Below are 23,524 nucleotides of genomic sequence, written 5' to 3' on the forward strand. Positions count from 1 at the left end.
TAATGTTTTCTGGGAGAAAAAAAAACAGGAACAAGAACGTCTTACACTATCCTTCCATTTGAAGTACCCGACAGGGTCACAGTTTGCTACACAGTTTGTCCCTGGAACTCAGGCCATAACTGAGCTACATATGCTGAGATGATCTGCACATAATTAAAAACGTACTCTACTCATATGATTTTATATCGTATGAATCATTTATATAGACTGAGCAAACAAGCCTAGAATATATAATTAACTGAACACGCAAAACGTGTAATATGCCCAGGAAAATAACTACCTGTATTTGAGTCTAAAGACATATTTTCGGAGAATGAATTTGTTGTGTGACGCTGCAGTTAACATTTAACATGTAACTTTTAATTTAAATAGATTACGGAAATATATATTCAGTTAAAAAAAATCTTTTTAAAAATATCAACGTTAACTCTTTAGGGAAATATAACGTAATGATACTGTGTCCTGTTTTATATTATTTTATACACATATTGAAATGTACTTCAGTAATTTTGCCTTCTGTATTATAAAGCGACCTTATGTGTTTTGTATTACAAATCTAAGTGTACTGACGTTACTTTTGTTGATTCCCGGTTAATTTGGTGGCTGCAGGACTGCTACTAATGACTTTTTTTTTGTCTTTCTATTCGCTGTCGCTGAACTTCCCTCCGGGGATGAATTGAGTATATATCTATCTATTAAGCGTGTCCCATTTCATAATTGAACGACGGGTGGTTCGCTGCGCCGTCGAGAAAGACTGTCGCCCATTGGACGAGTGTTTACTGACGTCATGGGCGGAAGGTCACGGAGCCGCGTACCGGAAGTGAGAGCAGAGTCGTTCCGCCATTGTAGGATCTAGGCAGAGTCAGGGCTCTTTTAGTCAGACATTACTGGCGCTTACGCGCAGCGAGGGCCACCGAGGAAAACGAGGCGACCTCGCCGTATCGTGTATCTGTAGTACACCGCAAGCCTGTCGCTTTAAATCCTCGCCCGTACGGGGTTCTGGGAGCGCAGGAGAGGAGAGCCCGAGCAGCCGAGACGCAGAGGGATCCCGCAGGCGGCCGCAAGCAGCAGAGACCGTGGACCATCGTGACCAGTCCGCCAGCCGCGCTCCCCAGAGGATGTCCGCGACTACCGTAGACCAGGTAGCACTGTCTTCGTTGCCGAGCCGGCCCGGTCTCCGGCCCCTGGGCTCTCGTGCGTCCTGGGCGCAGTGCGGTAGGCCGTGCGCTGTAATGGAGGTGCGGGAGGCCCCGGAGCACAGAGCCGGGGGTGGCGAAGTGGGCAGAGGGCGCCTTACGTGTGAAGGGAGAGCTTCCTCAGGGGGCGGGCAAGGGCCACACGTCTGGGTGGGAAGGAAGGAATGGGTACGAGGGGCCATGTCTGTGAAGGGAGTGTGTCCTTAAGGGAGGCCCGGAGCCAGGGGGTGGAAGTGTACAGACTGCCCTGCTTTCTGACTGTCAGCACGATGTACTCTGACCATTTTCTCTGACCCTCATCCCCCTCCCCTTCTCTCTGTTCACATTTATGGGATGCCAGAGACCCAAAGGACAAGGAAATAAAGGTGAGTAACGTCACCCTAATTAAGTACTTAGTAAGATACTGTCTGCCTAGTTTGTCAGCTGCCTTCTGTGTCCAGTATTTATTTTTGTTTTTTTAGCATGTTTCAAGTTCTGTGTATGTTTCCGTTTCGGAAGCCTGTCCTAGGCTGGTGCAGTGTTATCTTTGTTTTGGAAGCTTGTCCTAGCCAGGTTCTATGTTTGTCTCAGTTTTGGAACCCCGTCCCTGCCGGGTTCTGTGATCGTGTTCATTTTGGAAGCCCGCCTCTTTCACCCGCCCGAGTACCCATTTTTATATGTCGTTTCTGAACCCAATGCTTCCGGGCTGTGTTAGGCTGACAGCTCAGACTTTCAGCCCACTTTGCCAATGTTGTCACTTAAATAACATGAAGTTAAATCAGACAGTGTGCATTTTGTTGCATGGTGTTATGTTTTTCTCCCACGTGCAGTCCTCCATCAGTCCACCGTGTTGGATCGGTTTTTTAGTGGGCTCCTGAAGCGGAAATCTTACCAGCGTTTATAGGTCCTGTATTTGAGTAGATTTGTTTCTAGGCACAGTGTAAACATGGTTGAGTATCGTTATAATGTAAGGGCACAATAGCAACGAAAGCTACTTTCGCTCAACATTTGGGCTCATTTGTTGATAAACTACTACAGGGTGCAAATAACAGTGTTATTGAGTTTAAACTGAGAGGTGATAGAAGAGAGCCATTTTATCTCCTTTGGCCTTCTTGAATAATTGAATAATTTACTTAAAACTGTATTATTTGCATTATTAATTTTACCACATTAAAGTGGTCTGCGGTAACAGTCAAGTCAAATTAGTAATGCATCTTGATATGGCTTAGGTTTTCCTGGTTATGATAAAACAACTAAGCGATGAAATGAACTTTATGTATCATTATATGAGAACTAAAAACGACTTGTGGAACTTGGGCCAAAATTGCAAGCACCTGTTTGAATGTAGTCGGCAGAAAGTGGGGGACCTTGTCTTGTTTTATGTCCTTTTTGGTTTGGAAAATAGCAGCTGTGGACTGGGCTGCAGTGGCCGAGTGATTTGTTTTTTTTGGTCCTGGGGGTGTTAGTTATGCTCTGCAATGTTCATGATGCTTTGCTAAGATTCCTGGCATTTGAAAGCTCGCGCACTTGGTTGTTTTTGTTGGATAGGGAGAAAAAGAACAGCTTCAAGTAACTAAATCAGATTGAGGAGAATTGCTATAGTCATTTCAATTTACACCTGACATTTCACCTGAACTGTGATATTGCATTAATTGTTGGCAAACTGCTAATATCTTTTCTGGATAAAATCAACAGCTTCTGTTGGAGACGTCTGTTGTGATTTGTATGGGAAAATTTATTAATCAGAATGCTTAGCAAAATCATATATCTGATTAAAGACAGAATCTGCAGCATTTATTCACAAGTATTGTACATCGCATTGTAAGTATCAAATCATGAAAGGTGAATTTGTGCTGATTTATGTAGTCTAAATCAAAATCTTAATGTTCTATAATCTAAAATTTAGGCTCTTGTGCTTCTGTGGTTCAGATTCTTATGCATTTTATATTGATCTGTTTGTATTGATTTTTTTAAAACATAAAATTTTCTCTCCTCGTGTTTTAGTTCAGAACGGTTCGATGCATCAGAAAGACGCTGTAAACGATGACGACTTTGAGCCTTACCTGAGCGGTCAGACGAATCAGGTGAATCGATCGCCCTGAGCATCTCACATTTGCATTGTATCTTGTTTTTTTTTTTTTTTTTTACGTAATACTGGGACGTCTCCCCCCTTCCGTATGCATGATTGAATCCCCAGTCATTCCTCTCAGTTGGTAATTGCATGATGAGGCGGCTTCCCTACCTATCCGTGAAGCTGCAGCGCTGCAGGATGTTTAATGTGCTCCTTGCTTTTGTTACCCCAATTTGTAACACCGGGATTAATGCTCATCCTTCCTTTGAGGTGTGATGTGCTGTTTATAACTAATCGGGTTCAACCAGCTATAGGGGTGTAGTGTTTAGGCGTGACACTGAACTGACAACCACCCCCCCAACAGAGTAACAGCTACCCCCCGATGTCAGACCCCTACATGCCCAGCTATTATGCTCCATCCATCGGGTTCCCCTACTCCCTGGGTGAAGCTGCCTGGTCCACTGCTGGGGACCCCCCAATGCCCTACTTGACCACCTATGGACAGATGAGCAATGGCGAGCACCACTTCATCCCGGACGGCGTGTTCGGCCAGCCGGGGGCCTTGGGCAACACGCCCCCCTTCCTCAGCCAGCACGGCTTTAACTTCTTCCCCGGCAACGCGGACTTCTCCACCTGGGGCACAAGCGGCTCGCAGGGACAGTCGACGCAGAGCTCGGCCTACAGCTCCAGCTACGGCTACGCGCCCAGCTCCCTGGGCCGGGCCATCGCCGACGGGCAGGCCGGCTTCGGCAGCGACACGCAGCTGAGCAAGGTGCCGGGCCTGGGCACCATCGAGCAGGGCATGGCGGGCCTCAAGCTGGGCTCTGACATGGCCGCCGTCACCAAGACCGTGGGCTCGCCGCTGGGCGGGGCCGCTGGCATGAGCAGCATGGCCGCCAGCAGCGTGCCTCCTGTCAGCTCCTCGGCTCCCAAGCCCACCTCGTGGGCGGCCATTGCCCGCAAGCCCGCCAAGCCCCAGCCCAAGCTGAAGCCCAAGGCCAACGTGGGTGGGGTTGGCGCTGCCATCCCCCCGCCCCCCATCAAACATAACATGAACATTGGCACTTGGGACGACAAGGGGCCCATTGCCAAACCGCCCCTGGCGCAGCAGATGATGCCCCCCCAGACCCTGGTGCAGCAGGCGCTGCTGCCCCCTACTCAGCCGCTGATGCCCAGCCCGCTGCCCCCGCAGGCCGCGCACCAGCACCAGCACCAGCCCCTGCAAATGCCGCTGCACTCCACCCAAGGACCTCCGCAGCTGCCCCCAGGGCCCCCTCACCCCCACCAGCAGCACCCCGCACCCCCTGGCCCGCCCCAGACCCTCCCACAACCTCCACAGCAGCAGCAACACCAGCAGCAGCCTGCACCTCCCCAGAACCGGTGGGTGGCGCCTCGTAACCGTGGCGCCAGCTTCAACCAGGGTGGCGGACCGGAGAGCTTTGGTCTTGGAGGGGGCATTCCCCTGAGCGTGCCCCCGGCCTCTGCCGAGGTCCACCCCATGCTGGAGAACCTCAAGGCCCTCAACAACTACAATCCCAAAGACTTCGACTGGAGCTTGAAAAACGGTCGCGTGTTCATCATCAAGAGCTACTCGGAGGATGACATCCACCGTTCCATCAAGTACTCCATCTGGTGCAGCACGGAGCACGGCAACAAGCGTCTGGACGCCGCCTACCGCTCACTGGGCGCCAAGGGGCCGCTCTACCTACTCTTCAGCGTCAATGGCAGTGGACACTTCTGCGGCGTGGCCGAGATGAAGTCGCCGGTGGATTACAACGCATACGCTGGAGTTTGGTCTCAGGACAAGTGGAAGGGCAAGTTCGAGGTGAAGTGGGTCTTTGTCAAGGACGTGCCCAACAACCAGCTGCGGCACATCCGCTTGGAGAACAATGACAACAAACCTGTCACCAACTCCAGGGACACTCAGGAAGTCCCGCTAGAAAAGGCGAAGCAAGTGCTTAAAATCATTGCAACGTTCAAGCATACCACCTCAATCTTTGATGACTTTGCACATTACGAGAAGCGCCAGGAAGAGGAAGAGGCCATGCGTAGGGTAAGACCCGCCTAACATCTCTCCCGATTCCGGAGTCCGTGCTCTGCTCATTTGCCGGGGTTGGGTGCTTCTGGTCTGCAGCTGGATTGCAGCCCTGTTGTGAGTCAGGATCTTTTTTACTTTGGTTTCTCCATCCATACATCTTCCATGTGGGAACATGTGGAGCTATTGAAGCAGCTCCCTGTCTGTCTGAGCGGGGAGGAGGCGATAGGGAGACAGCAGACCGCTACAAGAACTGTTTTAGGCAACTGATCTTGGTAACACCTCTGCTAGTGATGCACCGATGTGGAACCATAGCCGGCTGACTGATGAGCTCCACAAATCTGTAGTGGAACTGATGTCGGTGATGTTACTACTTAAGATCCTTTAAATGTGTGCAGTAACCACATCATATAATGCAGGCAGCGAGACAACAGCGAAGTAGTGCAGCCTTGGGAGACTGTAGCGAGGTTCTAAGTGCTGAATGAACCGACGCAATCCCTTATCCTCCACTATGGAAAATGGGCCCTATTCATTATTTTATCTTTATTTCTGGTACTACTAACTTTGAATGTTAACTAAAGCTGAAATATCACCAGGCAGTATAGCCCAAGATCAACACATTGGATCGATGCCGATGTCTTGAGTTTTTTTTTATGCACGTCGGCCAAACTGATACGTTGCGCATCTCTTGGTGATACCTTTGCAATGCTGTGGAAATGTTTGACCTTACTTTGGCCTCTGTTGTGGTTGAGTTCATGTCATCCTGGTTCAGAACCACACCGCTGCATAGCCGCATCACCTCTGCAGACTCCACCGTACTGACTGGACCCTCATCGGTGTTTTGGCATTTGCTGTTGCACTGAGAATCTTCTTCCTCCTTGACACCAGATGTTTCTTTCCCATTTGCATGTCCAGACGTTGCCTATTATAAAAGGCTTTTCTGGTATTTTAGCTGAAATTGAACAGTGTTGGCCGGTTGCATCCGCTGATGAAGTTCATCAGCTGCTTTTCGCTTCTTATCTCTCTTCTAGGATGAAAGCTTCCCCTTTGCCATGACTCCACACTCGCGTGTTGAAATTTATCTGCACTCTCGCATAATTTGTTTTTCTTCCCCAAACCATGATTTTTATGTCATGTAGTTGGTTATTTTCTGTTTTTGCAATCATTATCAGAACTTAAACAGCCAGCTTATTCTGTGCTGGTGTAGGGTGGCTTCAGCGGGGCAGAAGAACCTAGAAAGTGGTCTGTGTTTGGAGGGTTAGGGTAGGACCCTCCAGGTGGTCTTTGAGGGGTTGTGTGAGGTCTGATCGCAGTGCAGCTGTCTGGGACTTGGCCCAGATTTCACCATGACTTGAAGAGTGTTGTTGGGTTGTGGTTTGGGTTATATAAGTAACAGGTGCCCCTGATGTCTGTAAGCCAGCTGTGCCTCTCTGCTGTCCTCGAGTCCGTACTGCTACCCTGCAGGGCTGCGAAGAATCCTCCTTGTTTGGGTCACCTTCTCTCTCCATTAATTGTACCAATTACTCACTCTAATTATCTGCTAAGTGTCTGCTTTGCAGGCTGTATCCATCTGTTTCTTGCAGCTGTCTGTCTCATTTTCGCAGATGTCACTTATAACGTCTTTTGAGCTGTAGACCCCCCCCCCCCATATCTCTAATGCTGAATTTGTGTTGGAACTTGGCAGACTGGATAAATGGCTTGAAGTTTGGGCCCCTATTAGGGGAGGCTGACTCTGATGCAATAACACATTTGGTGCTTGTAGCGCCAGAAATAACTGCACAGTGCATCTTTGCTAAAGTAAATCAAACAATTTCACAAAATTTCATTTTGGTGTTTTTGTATTATGTCTATACAGAGATGATCATGTACCCATCTGATTTTAAATCCTTTAAGTGGTTTGAAAAATAGGATGCAAATATTAATCTCAGAGAACTCTTCTTCTTTATTTTGGCATTTTTACATAGCATAACCGTGTGTGGATTGGGATGCTGTGTCTGATCAGTAGGTCAGAGGTTCAAATCCCCGAGTCGGCAGAGTGATTTCAATGTTGGGCCCCTGAGCGAGGCCCTTAACCCCCAGTTGCTCCAGGGATTTACTGACCTTGCTTTCTGTTATGAGTTGCTTTGGATGTAAGCAATCTGACTGTAAATTTTAAGAAAGCGGCAAGTCAGTCTCACTGCAGCTTGATGATTTTACCAGGACACACCCCCTTGTTATCAGACCTAATAGCAGGTCTGGGTTCATGGTGCAGGATGTATGTGTTAAAATGTACTTGGCTTTCCGCACTGGTCTTTGACAGTGAGTGGGTAGTGAACACTTGTGTCTTCACCCCTGAGTCAGCGTTAGGCAGCCTGGTGATGTGAGAATCACTCGTCGTCTCCTTGGGTTCCTGCAGGTTTCGTGCAGGAGGTGGTGTCCGTCCTGTGTTGCTTATTTTTGAATGTAGCCGGGTTCCATTTGTGGAGTGTCTGGGTGGGATGGTGCTGTGAGCGGGAATACAGGCAGTCTGCATCCTAAGGGCCGGAATGGAGGAAGTACGACTGCCTGGAATCCATGTCGTTGACTCCAGTAAAACCACAAGGACACAACCTTTAGAAACGTGGGTTTGTGCTGATTTTAGCTGCTGATCTTCTTGCTGAAGATGCAGAGTACAGACTTGCTGTAATTGAGCCCAAAATGTGGCAGAACACACTAACTTAAAGTATGTCATTCATTTTGGTGAGTTTGCTCAGATGCTCAGTGTGTGTGGATGAGCGTCCCTCAGGAATGCGGCCCGCCTCTGTGACGAGTGCATTATGAGGGCGGTGAGGCTCAGCAGTCTGGAGTTTCTTTTGTACGTTTATGGGCCTTTTATGTGCCTTTTATTTCTGATGGGCAGTACAGGCAACTCTTGTCTTGACTTAAATCTGGAAAAAAAATATCAGATGCACAGAGTTTACGGAAGCGCCAATGGAAAGGTGGCATTCGCCTGTAAGTAAATTTACACTCGATCTTCTCATTTATTTAACGTGTATTTTAATACATATTACGAATACATTTTTGGTTTGTTTTTTGCTTTAAGGTGTCTTGAATGGTATGGGAAGGTAAATCTGATTTGTGAAAATTCTGCACTTGCATAAGACTTGGTGGAACAGATTACTTATGTCAGCCTGTATTTCAAGATTGTCTGCGGGTCAAACGGATGATGGACATGTAAGTGTAGGGAGCAACCAAATCCCCAGATGTTCAGGAGGTTCCTCAGCATCTCGTCTGGTTGGGCCTACTCAATAGACAGCTTGTGCTTCTGTAGCTGAACATGGTTTGCCTTTTTCCTGTTTCCTGGAGCCACCTTTACAGCCTTGTAATGTATTGGTGCAGAGGTTATTAATGAAGAGTGATCTGGTCAAGGCGATTGACAATGAACTGGGCACTGAAGCTAAAATTAAAGTGTTGCTGACTGTTAAGAATGGGAAATATGCTTTTTTTATTAGTCAGTACATTGTCCTGTTTGTGAAGTATTTAGATTCCCTCCTAGGCATCTCTGAAGGCTTGTTTTGACCCTATGTAGTAATTGTGACTTTTTGAACTTGCGCTTTCATTTTCACAAAACATACCAAGCTTAAGGACCTTCTACTTTATGAAATGTTTGGAATGTCCTTTATTACATTTTAAAGCAGCAGTTTCTGAGACTGTGTCGTCGAGCTAAAACTAGTCTTTTGGGTCATTAGCTGTAATGAAGAGAAGAATGAAAGAGGCTGATGTCGATGAATAGGGTTAATGCTGATTCATCCTGGAGGGTGACCCCAGAGAACGGTGAAGGTGTTCATTTTCTCCTCAGATCCGAGATTCTGAAGCCCCTGCAGATGCTGGGCTCACTGGTGACAGAAACCCAGGAAGAACCTCAAAACAAGTCCTGTGTTTCACATGACAAGAAAATTGTGCTGTTAGCCTGGGGGATAATGTGCTGCGCTTATCTTAATGCCCCTGCAATTTGCTGTAATTAATACATTTCACTGTGAACACGGTGCCTCTGCCTGATTCAGCCTGGGATATCATCGGCTGAGTTGGGCACAGGAGCGTAACAAAGTTATTTCTTCTGAAGCGGTGTGAAAATTTTGGAGCTCTGTTTTAATGGGCCTTAATTCCCTTCTCACAGATTGCCTGAAATGGTAGAAGACTAAAATGATAGGCATCACTTTAATAGCCCAAATTATGATTCAGTATTAGTATCTGCAAGCTGTAAACTCTATACATGTAACAAGTATGAGTACAATTACTAAAGTATGACTATTAATGAGTATGAGTACTAATCCCCTATTGGCTTATGGGTAACCAGCACTGACCTGTACTGATGGTTCTTTCTCTTGCTTTACAGGAGCGGAACAGAAACAAATAGTGACCTTGTGGAGATGTCCCTGCTAGAACTGCAACACTAATTATGTAGACCCTTAAATAATTGCCTAAATTTGAGGAAGAGCTCTGAGGAGGTTTTCAGCCGATGGCGATGACTCGGAAAACAACGTGACGATGGACTCCTCCGTCAGTTTTTGGTCCATCTGCCCATATACTCCTGTCTCACAGATATTGTGAAAAGTACACAAACTATATTTAAAGCACTTTCAGTCCTTTTAAAAGCTTCTACCAATACCCTTAATTTTCTCTGGATTTTTTTTTTTGTTTATTAACTGACTAACCAGTATAGTTGGTTGTTAATGGTTCACAAGTTTTTTTTTTTTTCCCCTCTTCCCTCCACATTTTGAGTTAAATTAATTTATGTGTTTGTATACTGTATATACACACACCTAAATTAATAACAACTCCTACTTGAATCTGAATCGAGCTGCCAGATTCTCGAGCAGAATTCAGGTGAAGCAGGATGGCCTTTCTGCCGGAAGCCGGGCGGGATAGTGATGTTGTGGATGGTTACTCACTTGTTTTTGTTTTGTTACCGTAAGCTGAGTTTGCAGCACGGTGGGCGACACCAGTAAATGCACACATTAGTTTTTACTGTAATAAATGTTATAAAGAAGTTGCATTTGTCTAAATTGGAGAAATTTGTTCAGTGCTAAACAGTTACGAAATCGTCCTGAACTATGAAGGGTGACGTACCTCAGCCTAAGACGGACTTCTTCTTAAGACCTCTGTAACCGTATTTACGATAGAGCGTCCTGCTGTGGGAACTTTCCCCAAAGCAGATCAGTATCATGCAAGTGAAAGTTTTCTTCTCTAGGTGATTCACTAGCTAAATAAACATGATACTTGTTTAGCGATCTCACGTTTTGAGTTTTTAATTTTGTGCCATTTGACTCGTGTGTTTTTTTTTCTTTTCTCCTTTTCTTTCAGCATTGAACACATTTTCCCATCCGCTGCTGTATGCATGAACAATTGTGTCTTAAGAGTGGGGGAAAATGTTTGGTAGAGTTTAGCATGTTGTGCCCTCAAGGGGGCGCTCAGCTCCTGGGGTTCATTGTTCCAATGTCGGTGGCTTCCTCCGCTGTCACTGACTCGACACACATGCTCATGCCTACTTTAGCCAGCCCATACACACCACGCTTGGATGTGGTCCCATGAATGTCTGTGCCTTTAAAGCATCTGTAAGTAATATACGTCTGAGTCCCGTGACGACATCTGTTGTTGGTTTGAGACATTTCGAAAAAATCCTGCAGGTTTTTGTTTCTGCAAATGAGGGGATGTGTAAGCACGTAGCTGATAAGTGTTGAAATCACAGCACCACGACTAAAATCTCCATGGATTCAAAATGAGCTTAAGGGTGGGTGGGGTCCCGGGTCCCGGGTCCCGGGTCCCGGGTTGGTGGGACCCCTGAGCGGTACCACTGCTGTCTTGTTTTGTTTTTTGTTTTTTTTCTGGTTATGAATAAGGCCATGTTTATAAGTTACTGAAAATCAATGCATATTGATGTAATGCTGATGCAATGCTCATTCTAGTTTGATGTGATTAAAACTTATCAAAATAAAAAAATAGACTAATTTTTTTGGAAAGGTATGAGACTGCCCCCTGAAATTGCTGATTGAGTGGTTGACTAATTTGCAGCAGTGGTTCGATGAGAATCATCTTAAAGCTCTGCTGTGTGAGGGTTTGTGTCTCTGGGATGTCTTCTCTGGAAAAGTATACTGTACATCAGATGGGATCCAGTGCCACCTTCATGTTTAACTCTAGTGAACAAAACCTGTAGTTTGTCTGCTTTTGTTCGCACTGATTGATGCTTAAGGGACAGTATTTATAACTGTAAATGAAACACCCCGACATTACCTGAATATACACTCACCTAAAGAATTATTAGGAACACCTGTTCAATTTCTCATTAATGCAATTATCTAGTCAACCAATCACATGGCAGTTGCTTCGATGCATTTAGGGGTGTGGTCCTGGTCAAGACAATCTCCTGAACTCCAAACTGAATGTCAGAATGGGAAAGAAAGGTGATTTAAGCAATTTTGAGCGTGGCATGGTTGTTGGTGCCAGACGGGCCGGTCTGAGTATTTCACAATCTGCTCAGTTACTGGGATTTTCACGCACAACCATTTCTAGGGTTTACAAAGAATGGTGTGCAAAGGGAAAAACGTCCAGTATGCGGCAGTCCTGTGGGCGAAAATGCCTTGTTGATGCTAGAGGTCAGAGGAGAATGGGCCGACTGATTCAAGCTGATAGAAGAGCAACTTTGACTGAAATAACCACTCGTTACAACCGAGGTATGCAGCAAAGCATTTGTGAAGCCACAACACGCACAACCTTGAGGCGGATGGGCTACAACAGCAGAAGACCCCACCGGGTACCACTCATCTCCACTACAAATAGGAAAAAGAGGCTACAATTTGCACGAGCTCACCAAAATTGGACAGTTGAAGACTGGAAAAATGTTGCCCGGTCTGATGAGTCTCGATTTCTGTTGAGACATTCAAATGGTAGAGTCAGAATTTGGCGTAAACAGAATGAGAACATGGATCCATCATGCCTTGTTACCACTGTGCAGGCTGGTGGTGGTGGTGTAATGGTGTGGGGGATGTTTTCTTGGCACACTTTAGGTCCCTTAGTGCCAATTGGGCATCATTTAAATGCCACGGCCTACCTGAGCATTGTTCCTGACCATGTCCATCCCTTTATGACCACCATCCTCTGATGGCTACTTCCAGCAGGATAATGCACCATGTCACAAAGCTCGAATCATTTCAAATTGGTTTCTTGAACATGACAATGAGTTCACTGTACTAAAATGGCCCCCACAGTCACCAGATCTCAACCCAATAGAGCATCTTTGGGATGTGGTGCAACGGGAGCTTCGTGCCCTGGATGTGCATCCCACAAATCTCCATCGACTGCAAGATGCTGTCCTATCAATATGGGCCAACATTTTTAAAGAATGCTTTCAGCACCTTGTTGAATCAATGCCACATAGAATTAAGGCAGTTCTGAAGGCGAAAGGGGGTCAAACACCGTATTAGTATGGTGTTCCTAATAATCCTTTAGGTGAGTGTAATTGCACTTAATATGCCTCGGATGAGACAGCAAACTTTCATTAGAGTAAATGCCCTCCCTTACAGATTATTTTGTTGGGTTAATGTTTGACTGTAAATTCTCACAGTAAGTACACATAGAGGTTAGACCCCCCCAACCCCAAACAAATTTTTACCTGAGCATCCTACCTCAGCCAGTAGATGTTTTTATAAAGTATCAGGTTAGCAGTGTTTTCTTTGTGCACTTATTCACAACAGAGTTTCATAAGGTCACACCTGAGCTCAGATGCCCCCCCCCACCAGTGGCTGACCAATGAAGCTGCAGCACACACCAAGGTACATTCTGTCACGTAGAACCCAGGAGTTACAAATTCCCCCAAGGGTCATTGTTACAGAGCAGCGGAGTCTGAGTGAGGTCCCTTATCATGTTGTGCAAAGTCCTAGCGTGTCAGTGTGGTTGGTCTGCTTGGTCCAGCGTCTGGCATGTTCTACAGGAGTTGCATGGCTGCCGTGACCACTGATACGATGCCTCTGTCTGTTCTGATGAGGTTTCAGGGTGGGCCTGAAACAAAATGCAAGCGAATGTCCTGCTGCGCTGGGTATTGGTAACCTCTCGCTCTGCTGTAGTCTTTGAACACGTGTGAGATGAGTCACAAGCCCTGTGTGTGATCTGATATAAGAGTTTTGCAATTTAGGCTAAAGGGTTGTTAACGTGAGTGGGGCAGTGGTTAGCACTGTTGCCTCACATCTTTGAGACCAGGGTTCAGATCTTCACCATAGCTCCATGTGTGTGGTGTTTGTATGTTCTTCCCTGTGGGGTTTCCTCCTGCAGTCCAAAAACATGCTGAGGCTAATAACAGTTGGCAAATTGCCCATAGGTGTGCATGTGTGCCCTGTGATGGGTTGTTCCCTGCCTTGTGCCCATAGGCTCTGGACTCCCCATGACCCTGAATAGGACAAGCAGGTATGGAGGATGTATGGGATGTTGATGTTGCTTCAGATAAAGTCACCTGCTGAAAAAAGAAAAATGTAGATGCAGAAGAAAACATTCACCCAGATTGCTTCAGTGTAAGTATGCGACTTGATGTAATTTGTGTGGTAGAAATTCTTAAGTTTGGTGAGTAATCAAGTCTGTTTTTCTGTTTCCCATGTGCTCTGGCTTGCTCTTGGTGTGCTGTGTGGCGTCTCCCTGAGATGCAAAACGATGTGAATGAGTGAATGAGCTGAATCGTCTAGTGGGACGCCAGAACATTTTCCAGGGCATTTTACACGTTCTTGCTGCTTATCTTTCACACCTCAGGACCTTACACTTCTTCTTTAGAAAATACCAGCATCCACTGATGGTCAGTATACAAATGGGGTTTCAGAGAAACTTTAAGTTTGACGGGTTTTGTTTACAAGCTCCTTCCAGCTCACTTAACAGTTTCCTGCTGGACAATCACCTGCTCCAAAAAAATCACAGAATAACTGCAGTATTGGTGCCTGTACACCAGGGGGAGCTGCAGCTGCAGGAGCGTGCGCCAACAGGGTCTCTGAGTAATAATTCATTATTTCTACATTTCCTTGTAGAGAGGAAATAGATTTAATTTATTCCACATTTAATTAAATAAAGATCTATAATGCTTTGTTGTTTAAAGTAGTAGTTGTAAGTAAACAATGTTCTGTTACTTCTTTGTGTTACTTACGTTTAGAAAAACAGAACAAAACCTTTATGCATTATGACAAAAGATGGATCTTGTTTATTATCTTACTACAGAAGGAAAATAATTGGTGTCTATTTTGATGTTTTAAAATACACAGCCTGTAACTATAATATCTGTAATATTTCAAATGTGAGCTTTTTTGGCAGGCAGGTGAGCTTATGTTTAGTGGAGAGTCTCAAGTATGAGACTGAACTTATTCGATGAATATCGACATGCATGGTAGGCATGTCCTAAGCACATCATTCAGTTTTTGTAATAAGTACATTTTGTCATTTATTATGCAGAGGTGGGTGATTCAGGTCCAGAGAGTCAAAGTCCAGGCCAAGATTTTGTTTCAACCAACCAGTTGTATATACAGTAGAGTAGCCAACTAGCTGGGTGAAACAAAATCTTGGTCTGGACTTCTATGCTCCGAACCTGAACTCCCTATCTCCGCTATTAAGCACATGCTTTTATGTAAAGCGATGTACCTTCTGTGTACTTTCTGAGTAAGCAGGGTCACACAGTCCCTGGTGCAACAGGGGGTTAAGGCCTTGCTCAGGAGCCCAATAGGTCACAGGCACCGTGTCCCAACCCACTGAGCCACTCCACCCCCTATAATAACTAATATTAATCTTACTACAGCTTGAGCTTCGAGAACTGGGGTGGGCAAACTTTTTGGCCCAAAGGAAACATTAATTTTTTAAATTGTAAGGCAGGCCATTACAGACGGCCTAACCTAAATTTATAGCTGTGGGGAGTGATGTTACCTAACGTGAATACAAAAGAAATGTACAGCGTTTTGGGCCATATAACTTAAAAGAGGTATAAAACTATTGTTTGATTTTAAAAATGCAAGGTGGAAACTATCCTAAAGGGGCATTCTTATCTTTTGCAAAGTACTTCGTATGACACAGGCAACGTGACCGGGTACCAACAGCGAACATGGGGAGTCCGTCAGCATCGGAGGCACCAGGGAGGATCGCAAAAGGAAACGACTATTTACACAGTCCTTCAGCTAAGTGAAATCCACACATTCTCGGATAAAAGATATCAATCATCAATGTACTTTTAAAACATATTAAATTATCTACGATCAAACCAGATTTGCTGCATAACAATAACCACCGGCATAGCACCTTAACGTTGATTACAGTATAGACCAATGCTTAACTTTACCATTACATGACGCATGTAAGATGGCGACAATAATAATAACAACAATAATAATAATAATAATTTTTATTATTGTTATTAAGTATCTGTGAATACACAGAGATATTTCGTCCACACTTTTCCCTCTGCAAGAATTGTACCCAGCCATAAATAAAGAAATTAGGGCTATGTCTGTTTTTTCAGTCGCTTTCATTTGCTTCAGCGTTACCCACGTTTGAAGAATGAGATAATTAACGTTATCCTAGAGCGCTCAGCTCACAAACATTTTGCTTTCAGTGTGTGTGGGTCATTGCCAGTGACATCTGTTTTCTCTTTATATCGTTTGTTTGTGTCAGGCGGTAGCAGATTAACGTACTCGAAATGCTTTTTAATTGCACAAAAATGCCATAGCCAATTTATTATTATTGTTCTTAAAATTTTGTTTTCTTAACATTTCAATATTCTTTTTCAGAATATAATAATTTGTGTGTTTAGTTTGCACTACATGTAGTGTACTTTGTTTTGCATTAAATCTACATTCGTCTATGCTCACTTGCACAAGAGTTTCACCCTGGGATAAAGTCAGTCTTACTCCATTTCTAGGACTAAAACATGCACCAAGATGGTGGCAAGAGGCGACTGGGCAATACTACTGCAACCCTCTTATACAGTCATGGGCTGCATAAGGACATTTCGGTGAACAGCGGTGGTCCCAACCATAAGATTATGACAGAGCTGAAAAATTCCTACCGCCTAGTGACGACATAGCACAATGCATTACTCATGTGTTTGTGGTGATGCTGGTGTCAAAAGGATAGCACATGCAGTTGTGTACCATGCATAATACTTCATGATGATAGTAAACAACTATGTTACTACTTTATGTATTTACTATGCTTTGAAATGTTATTTTAGACTATAGTATTTCTACTTATATAAAAAAAAAAATTGATTACTACTTCTAGCCTAGGTGAGTAGTAAGCTATACCATTTTGGTTTGTGTAAGTACTCTCTATTATGTTGACACAACAACAACGTCTCCTAACTACGCATATCTCAGAACGTATACCCTTTATTAGCGACAGAGGCACGCGACTGTATACAGTACGCACCATATCACTAAATGCAATAAACAAGTACTGTTTGAATTGTTAATGGCTGGTTAAAGCTGATTGGGCCGTAGTTTTCCCTACCCTGTTCTAGTACGTATGTGATCATCATGCTCATTGTGGCGCATGATCTGTAGCAGAAAAACCTGCCTGTCAGGCGGATGTGTGACTGCAATGTACATAGTATTCTATTCACGTCTTCACCGCCTGCATGTGGACACAAGATCCTAAGGTATCGCAGAAGATAGGTTACCGTGTTCTTTGCCCTGAGATGGCTTAATTATGGACTGCTTTAGGTACAAAATGAAGTGGAAATGTTGGCTAATCTTGTTGTCTATTTGATGGCATTTAGGCAGCCTTTGACAGGAAGGGGGGGGGGGGGGGGATTTCTTCTGGCCCTGCTGCACATAGAAGCTGCCCCTTCTTGAAAGCCCCACCATTGTCCAAGAGCCTCTTCACCCGTCATCCAGAAGCAAAGTGGGTTTGTTGTACAAACTGCACCTTTATTTCGTAATTAATGAGGTCTTGCCAAATGAGATCCTACACACTTCCATAAATAGGAGTCTCTCTGCGTATGAAGAGTTGTAATTACCTCAGTGCAGCTTTGGGGCGCTGACTTTCCTCATCTGCGTGTTAATTGCTCTCATCAAACGGCTCTTGGACACCTTCTCTTGTGTGTAGTTTCTGTTTCTACTTTTATGAACTGGGTTTATGGGGATACATGCAAAGATGGTAACATTATAAAAACCTATAATGATGCTCATTCTCAATTGCTGGTTGTGGACTGAAAAGGGCTGAATATGTAAATAGCATTTAATATCAGTGTCTCTTGTGCTCATAGATGCTAAGTTTTCTGTTGCGACTTCTTCACAATTAGGAAGTCTTCATCATGCTATTTCTTTGCTTATATAAAAAATAAATGAATCTCGTGATTTTGCTGGTAGGTGGAAATGGCACTGGGAGAGGCGAGAGAGAGGCAGCCCATGCTGGCAACTTGTTCCTCTTGAAAGAAGCTAGAGGTAGCATATGCTGGCCAGCTGTTCCTGCTGGAAGAGGCTGGTTAGAGGCAGCACAAGATGGCCAGCTGTTCCTGTTGGAAGAGGCTGGTTAGAGGCAGCACACGATGGCCAGCTGTTCCTGTTGGAAGAGGCTGGATAGAGGCAGCACATGATGGCCAACTGCTCCTGCCAGAAGAGGCTGGATAGAGGCAGCATACAATGGCCAGCTGCTCCTGCCAGAAGTGGCTGGATAGAGGCAGCACACAATGGCCAACTGTTCCTGCCAGAAGAGGTCAATAGAGGCAGCACCCGATGGCCAACTATTCCTTCCGGAAGAGGCCCGATACCATGAACAAACCCTAGTTGATCCTCTTGAAAGAGAATACACAGCAATAGCGCACGCTGGCCAGCTGTTCTTGCTGAAAAGACCAGATAGAGGCAGCACATGCTGGCCAGCTGTTCCTGCTGGAGGAGGTCAATAGAGGCAATACACACTGGCCGGCAGTACCTGCTAGAAGAGGTGGAATAGAGGCAGCACACACTGGCCAGTAGTACCTGCTAGAAGAGATGGAATAGAGGCAGCACACACTGGCCAGTAGTACCTGCTAGAAGAGATGGAATAGAGGCAGCACATACTGGCCAGTAGTACCTGCTAGAAGAGATGGAATAGAGGCAGCACATGCTGGCCAGCAGTTTTTGCAGACGCCAACATTGTCCCTGGGGCGGGGCCTTCACTCGCTTTCCTGCACTGTTTGATCTGTCTGTCAGGTTGGACGCTTGCTGGTGAGACTGCTTGGAGCTAAGCTGGGTCTTGTCTTTGAAGTGACTGTTGCTGCATATGTAGCTGCCTGATCATTTCCGCCTCTCATTCCGCTCCCCTGGTTGAATTAGACAGGTTTCAGGGGATCCACGTAAGCAGTTTTTTCAAGGGCTTCATGGCTTTCATGTGAACATACATGTGGAGAACCTTCAAAGGCTATTTTGTGTCCCATAAATGACCAATTAGTGTCTGAACAGCCATGTCGTTACAGCCAAAGGCCATCTCCCTGCATCAGCAGGCAGGGATTCCTAGCAAACACTCTCCTTCTGATTGACACTGTTGCCATGGTGATGATCTGAGACAGCATCAAAAGGATGCTTTTTCTTTTGATGAGTCTCTGCTTAGAGGATAACTGACCAGATCTAACTGATTGATCTTTAAAATATTTCCTACTAATAACTTTTATATTCAGTAGAAAATATGTAAGAGGAGAAGATAATTGACGTGATCTCCTGTTGTTTCCTGCTGCAGTTTGACTTTCAAACACACCCAAAATAATGAGAAATTTGAGTAAAATATGTTAACCATGTTAGCACACAATCTTCCCTGAGCTAAGAATAACATTTAGCAAAGATTCAGCCTCCTTTAATATGAAAGAAGTGAAGCGTCTGTGTTTCTCTGTTCCTGTTTGCAGTAACTGGCTCAACTGTTGTCTTAGAGACCAAGATTCCTTATATAAGACTAGACTGGAAACAGAAGACCAAGCATTGGAACATTTTGAAAAGACCCACACAGAGGTAAAGAAAGAACAATGGAAAGTGGAATCTGATACAAAGACAAATGAAGTTGCTGTGGAAAACCATGGAGATGGATGGATGGTTGATAGAATAATGTGGAGAGTATACATATTCTGCAGTAACTGTGTTTAAAATCGAAAGAACTAGCAAGTAACCTTGTTTTATTAATGGACTCTGATCTCAGCTTCAGTAGTCATGTCAAAGCAGTTATTAAATCAATATTTTATCACCTCAAGATCATCAACAAAGATTAGAGATTTTATAACTAAACCAGACCTGGAGAAACACATCCTTGCCTATTTTGTTCTACCAGGATTGATTACTGTAACGGTCTCTTAATTGAACTCCCAAAAAAGACAAAACAGCTCCAGTTGATTCAGAATGCAGTTGCCAGAGTTCTCACTAGTGAAAAGGTAGAGTAGGAAAAGAAGAAGGGAATGCATCACCCTGTTCATAAATCCTTACTCTGGCTACCTGTGTGTTACAAAATAGACTTTAAGGAACTATTACTAAAAAAATTGCTTAATGGTGTCAGTATCTATCTGATATGCTGTAGCGATATGAGGTGAATAGAACTCTCAGATCATTAGGAACAAGTCAGTTGGTCCTCCCTAAGGAAAAGACTAAACATGGTGAAGCAGTGTTTACCTATTAAACATGGTGAAGCAGCATTTACTTATTAAACATGGTGAAGCAGCGTTTACCCTGCTCTTAAATGGAACCAGTTGACTGAGCATTAGAACCCCAACACTAGACACTTCAAATCCAGGCTGAAAATGGTGCTATTTGATCAAGCTTTTAGCTTAGCTTAATACTCTGTTAGCTCTATTGCATTTCTATCCTGTAAAGGCACCTAATTATCCAAATCTATTTGTAATTTGCTTTTTATTTTCATGTTTAATTTTTTCCTCCTTTTTTAAAGCTATTGTTTTAATCATGTTTCAATCATGCTTAAATATGTATTTTCATATCATTTTGATTTGAAATGTATTTCTATTCCGTGTTTCTTAGCTGTAAAGCACTCTGAATGACTGCAGTGTACCAAAGGTGCTACATAAATAAACTTGCCTTGCCTGTATTTTCCCACTATTTTTTGACAGGCAATATGACAGACAATAATGCCAGCCACCTCTGTGCCCCCCCCCCCCCCCCCGCCCCGCAAGGCAGCTTCACCCCCCCCCCCCCCACCACCACCTTAATGGAGATTCAGCACTCTCTGCTGTGTATGCACTTTCTATTGATCACATTGACTCCACTTGTTTTAACCAATGATCCGATTACACAGCATTGGTCGCCAGTTCTGGGCCAAGAACAAGAATGCGGGGACATCTGGCAGCTGGAATAGACGCTGGGGATAGTCTGGGACAGCCTGGGACAGCCTGGGACAGCCTAGGACAATCTGGGACAATCTGGGACAATCTGGGACAGCCTAGGACAGCATCGAACAGTCTGGGACAGCCTAGGACAATCTGGGACAGCCTGGGATAGTCTGGGACAATCTGGGACAATCTGGGACAATCTGGGACAGCCTGGGATAGTCTGGGACAGCATCGAACAGTCTGGGACAGCCTAGGACAATCTGGGACAGCCTGGGATAGTCTGGGACAGCATCGAACAGTCTGGGACAGCCTAGGACAATCTGGGACAGCCTGGGATAGTCTGGGATAGTCTGGGACAATCTGGGACAGCCTGGGACAGCCTAGGACAGCATCGAACAGTCTGGGACAGCCTAGGACAATCTGGGACAGCCTGGGATAGTCTGGGACAGCCTGGGATAGCCTGGGATAGTCTGGGACGGCCTGGGATAGTCTAGGACAGCCTAGGAGAGCATGAGACAGTCTGGGACAGCATGGGACAGTCTGGGACAGCCTTGGACAATCTGGGACAATCTGGGACAGCCTGGGATAGTCTGGGACAGCATCGAACAGTCTGGGACAGCCTAGGACAATCTGGGACAGCCTGGGATAGTCTGGGACAGCATCGAACAGTCTGGGACAGCCTAGGACAATCTGGGACAGCCTGGGATAGTCTGGGATAGTCTGGGACAATCTGGGACAGCCTGGGACAGCCTAGGACAGCATCGAACAGTCTGGGACAGCCTAGGACAATCTGGGACAGCCTGGGATAGTCTGGGACAGCCTGGGATAGCCTGGGATAGTCTGGGACGGCCTGGGATAGTCTAGGACAGCCTAGGAGAGCATGGGACAGCCTGGGACAGCCTGGAACAGCCTGTGATAGTCTGGGACAGCCTAGGACAGCCTGGGATAGTCTGGGACAGCTTGGGACAGCCTGGGATAGTCTGGGACAGCTTGGAACAGCCTGGGATAGTCTAGGACAGCCTAGGACGGCCTGGGATAGTCTGGGACAGCTTGGAACAGCCTGGGATAATCTGCTGTCAGACCTGTTCAAGCTAATAATATGTTAATGAGGCCTGTGTTGGAGACAAATATCTGACTACCAGCTGCAGACAATCTGAGAACATTTCTGTGGACACCTGTCAAAGCATATGGAAAGCATACAGTTACCTTCTTCCCAGTGTACTGCAGTGCCTATTTCTTAATTCCAGTATCCCTCATGTTTCCTGTTGGGCTCTCCCCTCTTCACTTGCTTAATAATACCCCTCTATACCCTTTAACTGCAGATTCATCTTAATACCATTATTATTGTCAGAGCAAATGTACATCTTGTTATGCCAATAAAAAGCAGCTGGGCAGAACTTTTTCCATTTGTTTTGGAGGTTTTAATCATTTTGCTTTTATTGTTTGCTGCTCAAGGTTGTTGGATACCTTTTTATACTAGAGAACTCTCTAGCACAGCAGGCTACCGTGCTTGTGTTTACACATCTGCCAGTTGGTGACAGGTCCAGCACCACTGAGCTTCCCCAGCCATCACGCGCTATGGATTATACCTCTCTGTCCTCATTCTATCAATCAGGTTCTCCATCAGAGATGCTGCATTGCTGTTATAGCAGAAACAGGGATTTCATTAAACACATTCAGTGAAACATTACTACACTACACTACACCGCACTATACTATACTACACTATACCACACTATACCACACTGTACTGTATTGTACTATACTATACTATACTATACTATACTTATCCATCTGTGCACTCACACACTTAATTCATATTTATTTTTATGGATTACTAGATAACTAAGGTGTTCCTGTGAATTAATTTAACTTCATTTTCCCCCTGCAGATTAAAGTACTTTTTAAATGCAGTATAATATCTCTTCCCCAGTGCAAAGTGTAGCTCTTATTAAAACACTGCTCTTCATTTTGTGCTTTGTTCCACATTCCCCTGCATTTGTCAGTGGCTGCAGATGCTGTGAGTCGACCTGAAACAGATGTCAGAGCAAAGCAGCTTTAGGCAGGCACTTTGTCATGTGTGAAGAGCTGATATGTGAGTAGATTTAGAGTAATAGCATTATCTGGGCTATCATACAGTCTTTAGGCACACTGCCCAGAGCAGAAAGGCCTCAGCTACCCCCATGTTCACATGAATAGGGCATTAACCCTAAACCTACCCCCACCTGGTGCCCAGGTATGCCATGGAGTCCAGGCTCTCCAGCAGCCCAGTACTGGGTAAGTGGTTGGAGGGTGGATGGGTGGGTGGGTGGATGGATGGATGGATGGATGAGCTAAACAATAATCTTTAAAACTGGTCATATGAAAGGTCTGATTCTTTGATGTTCGATGTGTGACTGAAGCTAGGAAAATGTCCGTCCAGCTCTGAGGCCGCAGACAAGGGCTATCCTTCATAAATGAGAGAGGAGCATATGTCTGTATGGGAGCCTGTGTGTTGGGGGGGGGGGTTAACCCTAACCCCGCAGCACTGATGGCTGTGTGGTGCCATTATCATACGTGTGAATGTCCACGTTGGCGGCACACTGACCCCAGTCTGGCCATACAGTGTGAGATCAAAGCGTACAATCTGGGGACTGGGGGAGATTTTTCACCAGCGCTCTGCTTACCCTCCCCCAGCTGAGGTCCCAGCCGACTCCCCACCCCGCCCATCTGTGACGGAGTTCCCGGCTTCTTCCAGCTCAAGAGCTAATCAGTAACGTCATGAGAAATACAAGAGGAATGTGGAAAATGCCAGGCGAACCTGCAGCATAGATCCACACAAACGGACAGCAATCTAGAGCTTCATTTATAAATGCCCACATTTATTTTGATTTACAAAAGAAAATTGTTGAAGAATGGGACACACCGACCTTCGACAAAGAGCTTTTTCAATTTTATGGAGCGAGATCTACCAGTAATTTCACATATAATAA

The 23,524-nt window shown here is 45.2% G+C and overlaps 1 protein-coding gene across 1 annotated transcript; it reads left to right on the top strand.

The window, feature by feature from the left end:
- Nucleotides 1-771: 771 nt before the first annotated feature.
- On the top strand, nucleotides 772-10,530 carry ythdf3 (YTH N6-methyladenosine RNA binding protein F3). The gene is made up of 5 exons (XM_023794491.2): nucleotides 772-1,142; nucleotides 1,537-1,561; nucleotides 3,180-3,259; nucleotides 3,611-5,299; nucleotides 9,636-10,530. Exons 1-5 carry the CDS (start codon nucleotides 1,119-1,121, stop codon nucleotides 9,654-9,656), a joined length of 1,839 nt encoding a protein of 612 aa, XP_023650259.1. The 5' UTR covers nucleotides 772-1,118; the 3' UTR covers nucleotides 9,657-10,530.
- The last annotated feature ends 12,994 nt before the right edge of the window (nucleotides 10,531-23,524 follow it).

Source organism: Paramormyrops kingsleyae, chromosome 15, assembly GCF_048594095.1.
Source record: "Paramormyrops kingsleyae isolate MSU_618 chromosome 15, PKINGS_0.4, whole genome shotgun sequence".
Taxonomy (NCBI): domain Eukaryota; kingdom Metazoa; phylum Chordata; class Actinopteri; order Osteoglossiformes; family Mormyridae; genus Paramormyrops; species Paramormyrops kingsleyae.

Coding starts and splice junctions, on each gene's coding strand:
- ythdf3 (XM_023794491.2), top strand. CDS start 1,119: ATGTCCGCGACTACCGTAGACCAG. Junction 1,143..1,536: donor CCGCGACTACCGTAGACCAG/GTAGCACTGTCT, acceptor ATGGGATGCCAG/AGACCCAAAGGACAAGGAAA. Junction 1,562..3,179: donor CAAAGGACAAGGAAATAAAG/GTGAGTAACGTC, acceptor CTCGTGTTTTAG/TTCAGAACGGTTCGATGCAT.